The sequence below is a fragment of the Callorhinus ursinus genome, unplaced genomic scaffold (genome assembly GCF_003265705.2).
Source record: "Callorhinus ursinus isolate GAN/ISIS: 27379988/994484 unplaced genomic scaffold, GSC_fseal_2.0 scaffold3, whole genome shotgun sequence".
Classification (NCBI taxonomy): Eukaryota; Metazoa; Chordata; class Mammalia; order Carnivora; family Otariidae; genus Callorhinus; species Callorhinus ursinus.
In genome coordinates, this window is record NW_027397065.1 from 24,139,458 (window position 1) to 24,155,114 (window position 15,657).

The following is a 15,657-nucleotide window of genomic DNA, read 5'->3' on the forward strand; positions in this document are numbered from 1 at the left end:
ACATTAGCAAACCACATTCAGCATTACATTAAAAGGATCATTCACCACAATCAAGTAGGATTTATTCCAGGGGTGCAAGGATGGTTCAGTGTTCACAAATCAATCAAAGTAATACACCACATTAAGAAAACAAAGGATAAGAATCTGTGATCATTTCAGTTAGATGCACAGAATGCATTTGACCAAATTCAACATCCATTCGTGATAAAAATTCTTAGTAAGGTGTGTTTAGAAGGACCATACCCCAACATAGTAAAGGCCATATGTGAAAAACCCACAGCTAACATCATACTCAATGGTGAAAAACCGAGAGCTTTTCCTCAAGATAAGGAACAAGACAAGCATGTCCATTCTTGCCACTTTTATCCAACATAGTACTAGAAGTCCTAGCCATAGCAATGAGGCAAGTAAAAGAAATAAAGGGCATCCAGGGTTGGTAAGGAAGAAGTAAAACTGTCATTATTTACAGATGACATGTTACTATAAGAAGAAAACCCAAATGACTGTACCGAAAATCATTAGAATAAATAAATTTAGTTAAGTTGCAGCATGCAAATTAACATATAGAAATCTGTTGTGTTTTTATACACTAACAACTAGCAGAAAGAGAAATTAAGAAAACAATTCCACTTACAACTGCACTAAAAGAATAAAACAACTAGGAATAAACTTAACCAAGGAGGTGAAAGACCTGTATTCTGGAAACTATAAAACACTGATGAAAGAAATTGAAGAGGAAAAAGCAAATGGAAAGACATACCATGCTCATGGATAAAAAGAAATAGTATTGTTAAAATGTCTATACTACTCAAAGCAATCTACAGATTCAATGCAGTCCCTATCAAAATACCAATAGTATTTTTCAAAGAACTAGAACAAATAATCCTAAAATTTATATGGAACCACAAAAAGACTCTGAACGACCAAAGCAATACTGAGAAAGAAGCACAAAACTAGAGGTATCACAATGCCAGATTTCCAGATGTACTACAAAGCTGTAGTAATTAAAACAGTATGGTATTGGCACAAAAATAGACACATAGATCAATGGAACAGAAAAGAATCCAAAAATAAACCCATGCTTATAAGGTCACTTAATCTATGACAAAGGAGACAAAAATATACATTGAGGAAGAGACAAGCTTTTTAATAAATGGTGCTGGGATGGAGCTCCTGGCTGGCTCGGTCATAAGAGTTTGCTACTCTTGATTTCAGGGTCATGAGTTCGATCCCCACTTTGTGTGTAGAGATTACTTAAATAAATATTTTTTTAAATAATAATAAATGGTGCTGGGAAAACTAGATAGCTGCAGCCAAAAGAATGAAACTGGACCACTTTCTTAGACCATACACAAAAATAAATTCAAAATAAAGACCTAAATATGAGACCTGAAACCATAAAACTCTTAGAATCACACATAGGCAATAGTATTTTTGATATTAGCTTAGCAATATTTCTCTAGGTATGTCTCCTCAGGCAAAGGAAAAAAAAAGCAAAAATGAACTATTAGGAATAACCAAAATAAAAAGTTTCTGTACAGCAAAGGAAACCATCAACAAAACAAAAAGGTAGCCTACTGAATGGGAGAAGATATTTGCAAATGAGATATCTGATAAGGGGTTAATATCATAGTATATAAAGAACTTACACAACTCAACACCAAAAAAAAACCCCACAAATAATATTAAATAATGGGCAGAGGATCTAAACATTTTTTTTCCAAAGAAGACATATGGATGGCCAACAGACACATGAAAAGATGCTTAATATCACTAATCATCAAGGAAATGCAAATCAAAACCACAATGAAGTATCACCTTACACCTGTAAAAATGGCTAAAATCAAAAATAAATAAGTATTGGTAATGTGGAGAAAAAGGAGCCCTTTGCATTGTTGGTAGGAATGTAAATTAGTATAGCCACTGTAGTAAACAATTTAGAGGTTCCTCAAGAAATTAAAAATAAAAATATCATATGATCCTGTAATCTCACTATTTTATCAGAAGAAAATGAAAACACTCATTCAAAAAGATATATGCACTCCTTTGTTTCTCGCAGCATTATTTACAATGGCTGACACATGGAAGCAACCTAAGTGTCTACTGAGAGATGAGTGGATAAAGAAGATATGGTGTATACGTACACAATAGAATATTACTCGACTATAAAAAAGGATGAAATTTTGTCATTTGTGACAACACAGATGGATCTAGAGTGAAATAAGTCAAAGACAAATACCATATGATTTCACTTACATATTTAATCTAAAAAACAAAACAAAAGCAGGAAAATACCCATAAACACAGAACAAACTGATGGTTAACAGGGGAGATGTTTGGGGGGATAGGCAAAATGGATGAAAGGTAGTAGGAGGTACAGGCTTCCAGTTACAGAATGAATAAGTCACAGAGATGAAAGGTGCAGCATAGGGAATGTAGTCAATGGCACTGTAATATCAGTGTATAAACAAAACTACAGTGAGATTGCTTTACAGCTGTTACAATGACTATAATCAAAAAGATAACAAATAACATGTGAAAAAAGGGAAACTTTGTGCACTGCTGGTGGAAATATTTATAGTGCAGCCACTATGGAAAACTGTATGATGATTCCTGAAAAAATTAAAAATAGAACTACCATATGATACAGTATTTCCACTTCTAGGTATTTATTTGAAGAAAAGGAAAACACTAACTCGAAGAGATATATGCACCCCCGTGTTCATTGCAGCATTATTTACAGTAGCTAGGACATATAAACAAAGTGCCCACTGACACATAAAAGGATAAAGAAGATGTGGTGTGCAATGGAATATTATTCAGCCATAAAAAATAGTATCTTGTCATTTGTGACAACACAGATGGACCTTGAGCTCATTATACTACGGGAAATAAGTCAGAGAAAGACAAATACCATATGATTTCACTTTCATGTGAAATCAAAAAAAAAAGAATAGAAAGAAAACCAAGGTCATAGATAGAGGGAACAGATTGGTGGTTGCCAGAGGAGGGGATGGGTAAAACGGATGAAGGGGGTCAAAAGGTACAAATTGCCAGTTGTGAAATAAATCAGTCATGGGTATATAAAACACAACATGGTGACTATAATCAATACTACTGTATTGCACATTTGAAAGTGGCTAAGATGGTAAATCTTTGAAGTTTTCATCACAAGAAAAAAATTTTCTAAGTATGGTGATGGATGTCAATTAGACTTACTGTATTGATCATTTTGCAATACATACAAATATTGAATTGTTATGCTGTACACCTGAAACTGATATAATATGTATCAATTATACCTCATTAAAATAAGTAGATAAATAAATTAAAAATATTTTTTAAAAATTTTAAATTATCCAGCAAAACCAGGTTCAAGGCCAAGGTTATAGAATTAGGTTATTAACTTTCACTTTTGGAGTGTGATCTTGGTATGCAACATGCCTTTCTTGATCTCTACCCTGATATCCTCTTACAAAATCAAAGTATTTGTCTCTGTATGCCTTTGACTTCCTTCAAGAATTAATCTTAACTTGTAGTCATTGAATGACTTCCATGCAAAGTATTAAATTACTGGATGGCAAACATGAAAAGAGTTGATATGCAGAGAAGAAAACTAATCTTGCTACCAAACAGCATAGTGAATTTCCATAATTACTGTCTAGTAAGAAGGAAGCTGATTCACACAGCTGGAGGGGATAATCAGCAGCTACACTCTAGACTCTGACATCACAGCAGTTATCAAAGTGCAGGCATACTCTCATTCTCATTTTACTTTGTTCAAGAAAGAGAAAAAGCCATCTTACTTTAAAGTAACAAGATGTTTTTAGCCAAGAGGTGTTTATAATCCTGGAGTGGCAGAGTTGAGGTGGGTAGCTTACAATGGGGAAAGAGATGAAATCATTTAAGAATCCTTTTATTCCACTACAAATGGGGTTTAGTTATGATAGTATATGTTCTATACATAAAATTAAAATGTTATGAAAATCTTTAAATTCTTAGCATCTTAGAGGATGGAAAGAATTTTTCTGTTTCCCCCCTTAATTTCATATCCATCTCCACAAGGTGTCTTGTGCTTTTATCTCTGATCTACTCTAGAAGACTACCAAAAAAAATCCAAAGAGCTTAGCTCATGTAGCTCAGTAAAACAGGTGCACCGAGATAGTTTGACAAAACAAGGCACCATGTAATTTGAAGAAGTTGTTCTTATCAGTCAGGTATGTTAATTCAACTCTATTCAAAATACAGAGAAAAAAAATGTATTTTCCATAAATGAAACAGTGGAGAAAATGAGACCTTTAAGCATGTAGGAATATCTGTAAACAGTGACAAGTAAAAAATTGAAGTTAAGAAACTTTCATTATTGCTTTAAGTTTGTAATTTAATGGAAAGATGATGCAGACAGAAGACAAAATTACAGAAATCCAACTTTTTTAATCTCCTAGGCATTGATGTGTACAAATTTATATCTTTTTTTATATAAACCATCCATCTCATTTAGATACCACAGGGAAAGTAAGCTTGCATGCTGGCTGAATATTTGTTTTTGGTGGGGGAAAAGTGATTTGAAAGCTGATTTTGTTAAACCAGCAGCCTGATGACTATTCATCTAGCTGGTAATATTTAGTAGTCCTGCAAAGTAAAACTAGTGAAGAAATAAGATCACTAATTATTGCATTCCACCGGTAAGTTTAAATAAGCTATTCTGTGACTGACAGAGGCATGCATAACAGAAATGGTCCCCTATTACACACTTACCTGATTATGGTTTTGTTGGCCCTCCAGGGAGATACAGTTCTGAGAGTGACGTGTGGAGCTTTGGCATCCTCCTCTGGGAGACGTTCAGCTTAGGGGTCTGCCCATACCCTGGAATGACAAATCAACAAGCCCGGGAGCAAGTGGAAAGAGGTAAGCCAAAGACGGGGTGTAGCAGTGTTCACATCCAGCCCCCAGGGGCAGCGCTCATGCTGTGTCTGTGGATTTCCTGGCAGCAGGAGGGGACATCCTACTTAGGTATGCAGACAGACAGCAGAGGTGTTGATCAATCTGCTTTTGCATCCCATGGATGGTGTGGCTCTTCTGTAACAAAAACCAACAACAGCAAAAGAAACTTTTAAAGATTCCAGCAGTTTAAAAAGAGAGCTGTAGGCATTCCTTCTGTCCCCCCGCCTGGCATGACATCTGCAAGGTTGTGCCATGCACTATCTTCAAGCAAAAGGCAGTAGCGTTCCTCAACCTCCTATTTTTTGTTCTATACCAAATGAACACCACTTATAGTATTATAAATTGAAATGTAGTTGGACTTCAGAGAGAAGTTTTTGGAAAATTGTGTGACATTTCTGAAGAGACCACGTGCTGTTCCCAGATCAGAAACAGGAGCCAGTCGGTGCTGGTGGCCCACTGGCATGCACTGGTGTAGTCTGCAGCGCTCACCACAGAGCTTGCTTTTGACACAGTAATGCCCTCGTGGGAGGCCCCTCTCGGAGAGGCTAGCTGTAGAACTGGGTGCAGGAGGAGGACTTGCAGCCCCTTCTTCCCCCTCAGCGCCATCTCACTTCCTGCACGAACACACACAGGCCCGCCCGCGCTGCCCAGCACACCATCAGACAGCTCTGAGTTAACGATTCTTCTTGGGCTATCAAGGAGTAAAACTCCTATTCATTTTCATTTCACTTTTAAATTAGTGTCTATAAAATCCTTATCCTCTCTTCGTCTTCAAAAACCTGGGTTGTATAGATGATTAAAAAAAAAAAAAAAAAAACCTCTGCCCACAGCATCTAAAAGCTAATTCTAAAAGCAAATACTTAGAGCAACTAAAATATGCATTTGTATGTGATTTATCTTACCTCAGACTCTGTGACAAATGAGCAAATGAAAAATAAGTTATTCAAGCTAGAAGGTAATTCAATGGGTCTGTAATACTGAATTCTGTATCACTTGTAGAAAAACAGAAGTCAGTTTGCCCTGAAATGGGCTTTTTGGGTTTCTATTACACCTACAACATAAGGTACCGAAGATTACAAACCGCATGATGCCCTGTGTGAACATTTATATCTTATCTCCATTCTAAACTCCCTGTTCTGTTCCTCTTGGGTCTTCAGGGTACCGAATGTCAGCCCCTCAGCATTGCCCAGAGGACATTTTCAAAATTATGACGAAGTGCTGGGATTATAAACCTGAAAACCGCCCTAAGTTCAGTGAACTTCAGAAAGAGCTCACTGTCATCAAGAGGAAAATCACACAGTGATGGAGCAGTGCCAACAGCCTCTAGGACCTGGTCCTCCAGCAGAGTGACACTGTTCTTGTTAACAATGAGTTTATACCACGTTACCTGCGACAGTCTTCTAAAGTGATTTTTGTTATTAACTGTTTTTTTTAAGTATGTGCCACTTACAAAAAAAAAAAAAAAAAAGCAAAGGCCAATGTATTCCAGAAACAGACACTCTTACCAAGGGCTTTACTAGCTCACCACAGCAATCCTGCCATTTCGGGCCATTGTAAATAGAAAAGCACAGACTCTCAGTGGGAGGGAAGATCAGATCTTTTTCACACCAGGACCACTGACGTTTCTCCAAGGTTTTCTACTTCAGGCACAGTTCACGGTCTGCTGTCGTGTGCCACAGACCCCACCCCGTCGGTGCCAGAGCAGCACTGGTAATGCAATTGTCTGCAGGACACGTTCCAACCAAAGGTGGCTTTTTGCTCTGCCAAGGCAAGATTCTGTTTGTAAACATCATTTTATATTGGGAATTAGTTGGACCTCTTAGGGTTTTTCTCTTCTTCCCTGTCAGAAAGAAGTGCAGTGTGAGAAACATCACACTTCTGTATTATGAGTAAGGTGGGGCTGTTGCCCTGCTCCTCGTTCCGGGCAGTGGACAGTGCCGCATGGAGTGTCCTCAAAGAGCCCACTCCTAGGGTTGAACCAGCAGCTCTTAAAGAGCGTTTTCTGAGAGCCGTGCCAGCAAGAAGGAAGCTTTGAATGGGAAGGGGGTCTGGAGGAGGGAGCAGCTAAAGAAAGAGAAGGAAAATATCAAATCTGCCTTCTTACCAGTTATGCCTTTACAAACACACACACACACACACACACACACACACACACACACACACACACACACACCTTTTATCTTATGGTCTGAATTCAAAGGAAAAGTTCTAAGAAATGTTTTCGGAAGTTCACAGTTAGAGCCTAATGGCAGCAAAAAAAAAAAAAAAAAATGTTTTAGTGGAACTACAAAGCACAAGTCCACAGAAATAACAGCCTACTTTTGGTTAAGTACCTTCACCTCAGAGGAGGCATCCTGGTATTTAATTCCCTTTATTGGTATCATTTTCCAGAGCTGAAAGGATTTCATGATTCTAGTTTGTAAACATACTGATGTGTATACACACACACACACACACACACACACACACACACACACTACCATCAAGTAGGAGTGAACATTATTGAAGAAGATAGATACAGGGACAGTTCTACTGTTTCCACTTGCCCGAAACAAGTGGAAATCCTAGGAAATCCTGATCGTAGCTGACAGGTATGCGAGCACAGTTCTGGAGATGCTTCATGTGAATCATATGTAACACAGAGTTAAAAGTAGGATTCTGTTGAGCTGCAACTCATTTCTATTGAGTTACATCCAGGGAACTTACCCCATGTTCTGTATATAGTTGCCTCTCAGGATAAATATGTGTGTAGGAGATGGTCACGCTCAGGGGTCAGTGTGGCTTGGGAGCTTTTCATAAGTGCTCAGGCCTGTGTCCAGATAAATAGCACCTTAGTGATCATTTGGTTCTATCCATTAGAAGAGCTTATGGGATAGAAAATTCCTCCTGCCCTCTCCAGCTGTTCGCTGCCTATGAATACCATCACACAGAACTCACACCCAGTACTCTAACGAGTATAAAGGATAATACTGAAGAGAACAAAATAGTTTATGTCTGTCATTTCAACTTTCTTGCAAGTTTTGTACACATTTAATAATTACTACATCCAGACTAAAATGAAAACCAAGTAAACTTGCCCTCAAAAATATATTGCAATATACAAGCAACGTTTTAAAAAATCAGCATTGTCTTCCCTTCTGTCAAATATGGTAAATAAATGGAAACTTCTTTTGATGGCCTATACCGTGCTAAATCAAAGCACAGATGCATTAATTAAGTTCCGTGGTCTTCTGGCACTTGCCAGCCTTCAAAGGAAAAGAGTCAGATGGGACATTTTTACCCTTTGTCAGTATTTCCAAATGAACCTCTTCGAATATTCTTTGTTTAAAGAAAACAGCCCCTCATCACTTATTAGCCTTAACGCTAAGCTCTCAGCAATGAGAGGGAATGACGGTTTTGACTTTAATTTTGTGAACAAGACCTGAAGCTTAATCTCTGCATTCTGGTGTAAAAAATGAACATGGCATTGATATTTCATTCATCCAGGCTGTTAGAATTTGCAATTCACATCATAACTCTGTGCTTAAATTAAGAAGCTTTTCAAAACATCGTGACATCTGCAGCATTTAAATTTTATTTTATTCTTTGTCCCAAAGCAGGCAGTGGTATAGTTCAGGATTAATAACTCATTGGGAATCTTTCAGGATAAGTTGTATGGAATATTAAATTTAATATAGGCACATGCATTAAGAAAAACGCAAACCATTTTTTACTGTTAATTTTGTTGTGCTTGGAGCATAATTTATTCATCCCTTCTGTCACTGATAATGATTGGAATTATGTACTTTTAAGAGGCTAATCCATACCCAGAAAGCACACATAGAAATACTGTTCTAATTTGCAAGTTGATGTGGGGAAAGAAGGCTTCAGAAATGCACAAAACCTTATAACTTGTTTAGTAAGAAGACAGTAACCAAAATTGCCACCAGACGGAATGTAATTAAGCCAGGTCACAAAGCTGTGTTGCTAATGGGTTTTCCAAGAGTTGCATTTATCATTCCTATACAGTTCCTGTCATACTTCCTTAAATTTATGAGTACAGAGTGGGGGTGGGGAAGAGATAAGCCCAGGCAGCCTGACTCACCTGCATTTTTCGATCTTGAATCACCAACAAACCATTATGACATATTTAGGTAGTTCATCAATTTTCAAGAACAGCAATCTTTTACTGTTAAATTAACATATATTGCCAGTATTTGAAACCTAAAATGAATTTTGTATTCCATGCAATCTAAGGTTACTTCCCAAAGCCAATATATTCTTTCTCTTCCAGGAAAATAATAATAAAGGATTAATAGGTTTTGTTTAAACTTTTAAAACCAGATGCCTTATTTCAGCCCATCCCACCACTGAGTCCCCAGTGAAAGATCTCACGTAATCATTTCCCTCTCATCTCCCAAATTTAATACAGGCAATAAAGTTCTTCATCCATAATTCACCATTTCATCGCAAATACAATATTACTGAAACATCTTACTAGCAGATCAGTATAGACCATGAGCCTAATTGTATTAGCTATTGTTCAGGACCCATTTCACAACTGTTTTTCATTTGAAGGTTATTTTTAAAAGAAAAGCTAATGTTTAGTCATTGAAATAGGTTTAATTTCTTTTAAGCCACAGTACGGTTTTCTTGTCTGTTGCATTTCGGTTTTGCCATATCGTTTTATATAGTTTGGCTAATACCACTAAAATAACTCTGCGAGATTGTGTCAAGAAGGAAGTGTTTCAATTATCATACATGCCCCATGCTGAGGACCTCGTTAGGGGGATAAACATAACACTTACAATGCAAAAAGCAGTGACAGCACGTTGCTGTCATTCAGAGTTCTCTCAGACATTCCACTTTCACAGGCTTGCTTGTGATCAGCAATGATTCTCAGAGTGTACCTGACAACCTCAGGGAGTATGCTCTGTGGACACTGTTTTATGGCCAGGGGTTTTCTGACGTGAGATTGGTATATTCTGCAGAGGCTGTTTGCCTCAGCCCTCTTCTTTTTACACATACTCCCTTGATCACACCACTGATATTTTAGAAGTTTCTTACCAACAGAACTGATCGTCCATAAGCACTGTCCTGTAAAGACCGACTTTTGTATTTAGGTCAGAGGCTTCACACAAAACAGAGAGTAACAGAAAATAAGCAGGACAACAAAGGGGCGAACATTGAAAAAGACACGTCTTCTTTATGTATTAATATGTTAATTAAATGGAAACAAAGATTTTATATGAAAGTAAGTTTATATTACATTTCCATTATACTATTAAGTTAGCATGAAAGTTTACCATTAAAATAAAGTTACCTCTTTTATTACTAACTCTGATTTGCTTATGCATACCAGAAATTTTTTATTAAATATTTTAATTTTATTTATTTTTCTCTGTTTTGATTAGTTTCACATCAAGTCTGACTACAGTATTATTTGGGAGAATCCAGAATTGCATATTCATTTCTGCAAAAGAAAATACTCATGTACAAGATTACTACTTGAAGGAGTTACTGATAGTCTTAGAGTCCCATAAAATTCTCCTTTAAAGAATAATGCTATAATGCAGACGGTGTATAAACTATCTCAGTCGTCATTCAATTTAAGGAAATATTTATTACCCCTTGAAAAACAGCTTACCACCTCATAATGATTCAAAGATTAAATTCTGAATTGTTGCATATAGACATCAAGACTCACTCAGCTCACTAATAAGGACAGAGAGTCTTGGGTGGTAGAAGAATCCTGCTGAACTAAATTCCAGTCACTTTAAACTGCACAGAAGTAATGAGCATAGATTTTAGTTTGTCTGTTAGAAAGGAGCTGAGGTGAGCATCTGCAAAGGCAAGAGAGCAAAGAACTCGTTATTCTAAGACAGGATGATGCAGCCCCTGCCGAGAGTATGGAATAACTCCAGGGGAACAGAGGCTTGGACGGTGTCACTAGAAAGCCCAAGGAGACTGGTGCCTCCAGGCCAGATCCTTCCCTATAGAAAATTAAAAAGATTCGGAAGCCAAAGAAGCAAAAGAGGTCACCTGCCAGTGTGTGGGCAAACCAAACACCTCTCTCCCTTGCATTTGGAGCAGTTTTCTACCCACGGCTCAGGGACGATGCTGCTGGACCACACCTGCACTCATTGTCTTGCTGACTAGGATCTGGGCATATATGTTCAGACATTGAAAAGACACAACTCAAAGTCTCTTTCCATCGGCATTAGTTATATGTAATACTTTTTTTAAACTAAGGTCCCTCATTATTCATACTTTGTTAGAAATCTTTAGTTGCGCCAGGGTGTAGTCTCCTCAATGAGAGCACTTGGATCAGCCCTGTTTCACCTCCTGACTAATGTTAACTAATTGGCTCCTGGAGTCATGCCCAGAGGGACCTTCCTGGGGTGAGCTCTACTCTGGGGAAACATGGAATTCAGCAGGGAAGGAGGAAAATACCAATTAAACAGCAATGTTTCTTGTCTTTGTACTAGTCATGTTTGAGGGGAAAGAATCTTAGAAACATCTGAAAGCCAGTTGTGGTGCAGGCACGGCTGACGGGAGACGCAGAAGGCAGAGCCAGAGGTTCTGGAAACCAAGGCTGACGGGCAGGCAGGGCAGTGACAGAGTGCCCACGCAAAGCTGCTCCAGGCTACCCTTCCGACAAAGAAATGCAGCATCCGTAAGAGAGAGCTGGTCCTCAAAAGGGGATTTTGAGGAGCTTCCTGCTGCATGTTATTAAACATTACATTCCTCTCAAGCCTCTACATTTCTTAAAGGACACTGAATTGGATATTGATTTTGATTTTCTTTTATGCCCCTGATAATCTCAGGAGGTAGCCACTGCACAATGACAATCCCCCTGGCTCAGTTTTTCCCGAAGGCTGCAGACACAACGACAGCTCGGCCTGCGCCCCAAGCAGCACACACAAGTGTGGGGTAGGCAGCCTTGGAGGACATTTGCTGGGAAAGCTCCTACTTTTTATTAAAGAAATCTTGTAGTAGGTATCTCTGCAGCATGAAGCCGGATTTAGCTTCCCTCCTTGCCAGCAAACCTGGAAGAACCCTGAAACATGAATATTTATTTTATTCTAAACAGATTCAATTCTGAATTTCTAAACTGTCTTCCCACACGTTCCCAGGGAGACCAGCAGATTCAAATGTTCTACAAAGTAAGGTTCAAAGTGATAGTAAGGACCTTGGTAGCAGAATTTTATCGTGTGTTTTCTCTCTGCTTTAGTCATTCAGGAAGCTTTTCCTGAACTTCTACCACTCAGGTACAGGGAATGGTGCGGGGTGCTAACTTTTTCTGTTTAGTTTTTGTTTCTTGTTTTTGTTTTTTTAACTTCCAGTTGGTATTTCCTTTTCTCATATGCAGTTACTTAATCCTTACTCTAACAAAACAGAAAAGCCTTTATCATCAGCTTTTATCTGGTAGCGTCCTAACGGCCCTAGACCAGAGTGTTTCTCCTCAGGTGCTCAGGAGGCCCTGCCTTGTAGGGAACTCCCAGGCATCCATTTACTGAGGCTAACGGCACGCCCACTCTGGGAGCGGCCCGTGGTACATGCAGCTTAGAATACAGCTTTGTTACCATCCTTGTGCTAGAGACAGGACAATTAGGTGGCCGATGTCTCTGATGAGTGACACTATCAATAGAGGCTCTTGGGAGATTTTTCCTAGGACACAAAGGCCACTGTGAGCAGGCGTGTCCAGGAAAGCAGCCTGCGACTTGGCCAAGTAAGTTCATTAGGTGACCTACCTACCTCCAAAGAAACGTCAAAACACTAGCAATGACTGCTTTATCTTAAACTCCTGGACATAACTCAATTTTACCATTCCTGTCTTCCATGCCAATATTTTGTGGTGTTTCCTGCACATTCCCTATCAGTAAATGTCTAAAGTTATTTTTAACTGTGCAATGTTAAAGACTTTCTCCATAGATTCAGAAAAGGGGGTAGCCAACGTGAAGACAAGTTCAGAATAAGCCAACCTACCTAGATATACAGACCCAACAGCACTGCGTTGTTAAAACCTCAGCTCTACTCTACGCTCCCCCCAGAGCAGTACCCTTCCTAAAAAGCCAAACATCACACCTTTCTCCTATTTGCTAAGAACATCTTTAATATCAGAATAAACACACTGTAGACGCTATCCAAAGCAGATTCTAAAATGACATACTAAGAATCCAGACTTTGGTCATCAGACAACAGAAACACCACTTCACCTTTATGTGCTCACTTAAAACACCCTCACAAAAACTACATTACCTCCTGGGACCATCTAGGCAATCCATCTGGTCCCAGGAGGTAATACCTTATTTTGAAAGCATAGGACACATATCAATGGGAAATGTCAATGCTCTGAGCAACACAGAGTAAGTGTGAGATGGCCATAAAAAAGAAATCCCAATTCCCACATTGGAGCAGCAAAAATTTGAGTATGAAAAATGAAGTATAGAAGTCCAAACTCTCATTAATAATATTTTCTTCATACAGCTTTTGTCAAATTATACAACCTTGGGGTCTTTTGAGTTGCCTGAACAATCCTTAGGAAGATTAAACCCACCCGCCCCAAATGGGGGCTCAAATTTCTACATGCCCTACATTCAAAACTTTAGGGTCTGAAAGGAGATCTGGAATCTGTTATTACTGAGATCCCAGGCAAAGGACCATCCTTGCAGTCTTTGCCAGCTCGCCAATCCATGCCTTTGTTCTTTAAACACAGAAGGGGAAAAAATTAAAAAGCAAAACACCCTATTCTATAGGAATTTTCCTTTCACAAATAACTTAATAGGTAGAAATAAACTTGCCTGCCTGCTCTTAAGAAATGCCAGACTGCTGTAAGGGAATGCAAAGGGCATGGTGCCCAGAACCGTACTTAATAGGACTGCGAATGTTTTCTCCTAACCCAAAGTACAGCAGACCTCTTCTAGTTTGACTATGGGATGCTGTGAAGGCCCATCCCCTGCTAGTCTGAATCGCTTTGCTTCCGCTTCAAGCAAAGACCATTTCCAACAGAAGTGAACTTATTTACTATAATTCTTCCTCAGGTGCTGGGCCTTTCTTGCAATGTACAGAAAATATGCATGTTTTAGTGGGATTTACTGTTTTGGCTTTAGAGTCAAAGAGATTAGTTCCATGAAGTTCACCTGGTTCCCCATAACAAGTGTATTTTATAACCCTACAATTCTAAATCCAACCCTGAGCATCAAATCAAATTCACAGATAAAGGGGAGTTGGTAGGGAAGGGTCTTGGTTATTTCCATTTGTGATCAAAGTGGCCAAAGATAGGAAACTCCCTTTCACTTTATGAACACTTCACTGCACCATATGAAATGTCAGTTCCCCAGGACCATCCTATGACCTAATCAGACTCTCAGTGCGTGCCAGGAGCACACACTCTTCGTGGCCTGTTTCGGCATTTTCCTTCAGAGAGTACTGAGATTTCTCACTAAAACAGCTTTGTTAGACATTTTCAGATTTTATATTTATGTTTAAATACATTAGATGGCCTAATGAAGCAACATGAGTCTAACTCATGTTAGAGGGGGTTGGTGGGGGTGTGAATTCTGACTTTATGTTATGGCTTTCTTTGTGTGTGTTTTTCTTGGTGGGTTCTTGGTGAGTACCCTGGAAGGTTGGAATTCTCTGAAGTCATAGCCATACAACCACATAGGGTTAGGAAAAGCCACATAAATGCAGGAGAATAAAATTAAATTGTCAAAGTCCCAGGAACAGCCCTGACTTCTTCAGGAACCCAAGCGAATTGAAAGCAACGATGAACTGCACAAATGGTGCCCAGGCCATTTGACTGGGGGTAGCCCAGTGGATTTGGACACTGCCATTTTCCTGGCACGGGTCCACAGCGCGTGGTTGCAGAAATGCAATTTTCTGGGTTGTTTCCTCTTCCCTTTGATAGAAGATGATTTTGGGATGATGGGATACGAGTGGGGCCTGCTCTCAGCCCGCCAAGGTATCGATGTTCCATCTGTAAGCATCACTTTGAGCAAAACACTCCTGTGGTTTACCAGGTTTCACTCTAGTGCCAATATTATCAGGTTAAAGCACCTTTAATCTTTTTTGTTGATGTTTTAAAATAATTTATTTGTGAAGTGGATAAAAGAAACACTGGAAATAGGGTGCTTCTTCTAAAAAAAAAAATGAGTGTAAAACATACACACAAGGCCTTTGGTGAGTTTGTCTGGCTTTCTAAACAAGTCTGACAATGAATGACAGCTAACTATATAAAACAGTTAGTTGTCTGTCTTTGACCATTTTTAACTCCAATCTGTATTTAACACTTATTTATTTGTTAGTTTTTACATTCAGAGGAAATACACTTTCAACTTTGGCTAACATTGTAGAATGTTTTTCAGTTGTTTTCTGATTTTTTAAAACATTATTTCATCATATTTGTAAACTTAGATCATTTTTTGAATAGCCTTTTTCTTTTCCAATAGACCAGTTACCACTCATAGGTCTGCAGAACCTTTCTTTTTACTGTATTCTTATAATAAATGTAAAGTATTTGTAGCAAACTGTGCCATGTCTTGTTTAATCTGTCCATCGTGTTTATATTTCGCTTCCTTTTACATATAAATACACTCTAAGTAGAAGAAAAGGAAGGAGAGATTTCCATGGTAACTGGCCTCCTAGGGATGTAACTGCATAAAAAATTATTAGCTTTCAGTTTCTCTGTAATTAAGCTTATGAGTTCTGATGATAATGGGTATGTGTTGC

General features: G+C 38.6%; 1 protein-coding gene across 7 annotated transcripts in view; it reads left to right on the forward strand.

Moving 5' to 3' along the window:
- The window catches only part of FER (FER tyrosine kinase), a 457,408-nt gene extending 441,956 nt beyond the window's left edge, over positions 1 to 15,452 (forward strand). For all 7 annotated transcript variants that reach the window (XM_073888931.1, XM_025866872.2, XM_073888926.1 and 4 more), the window contains 2 exons: positions 4,786 to 4,908; positions 6,102 to 15,452. In XM_073888931.1, the coding sequence (XP_073745032.1) occupies positions 4,786 to 4,908; positions 6,102 to 6,247 (269 nt within the window). In that variant the 3' untranslated portion in view covers positions 6,248 to 15,452. The remainder of the gene's footprint in view (positions 1 to 4,785; positions 4,909 to 6,101) is intronic.
- The last annotated feature ends 205 nt before the right edge of the window (positions 15,453 to 15,657 follow it).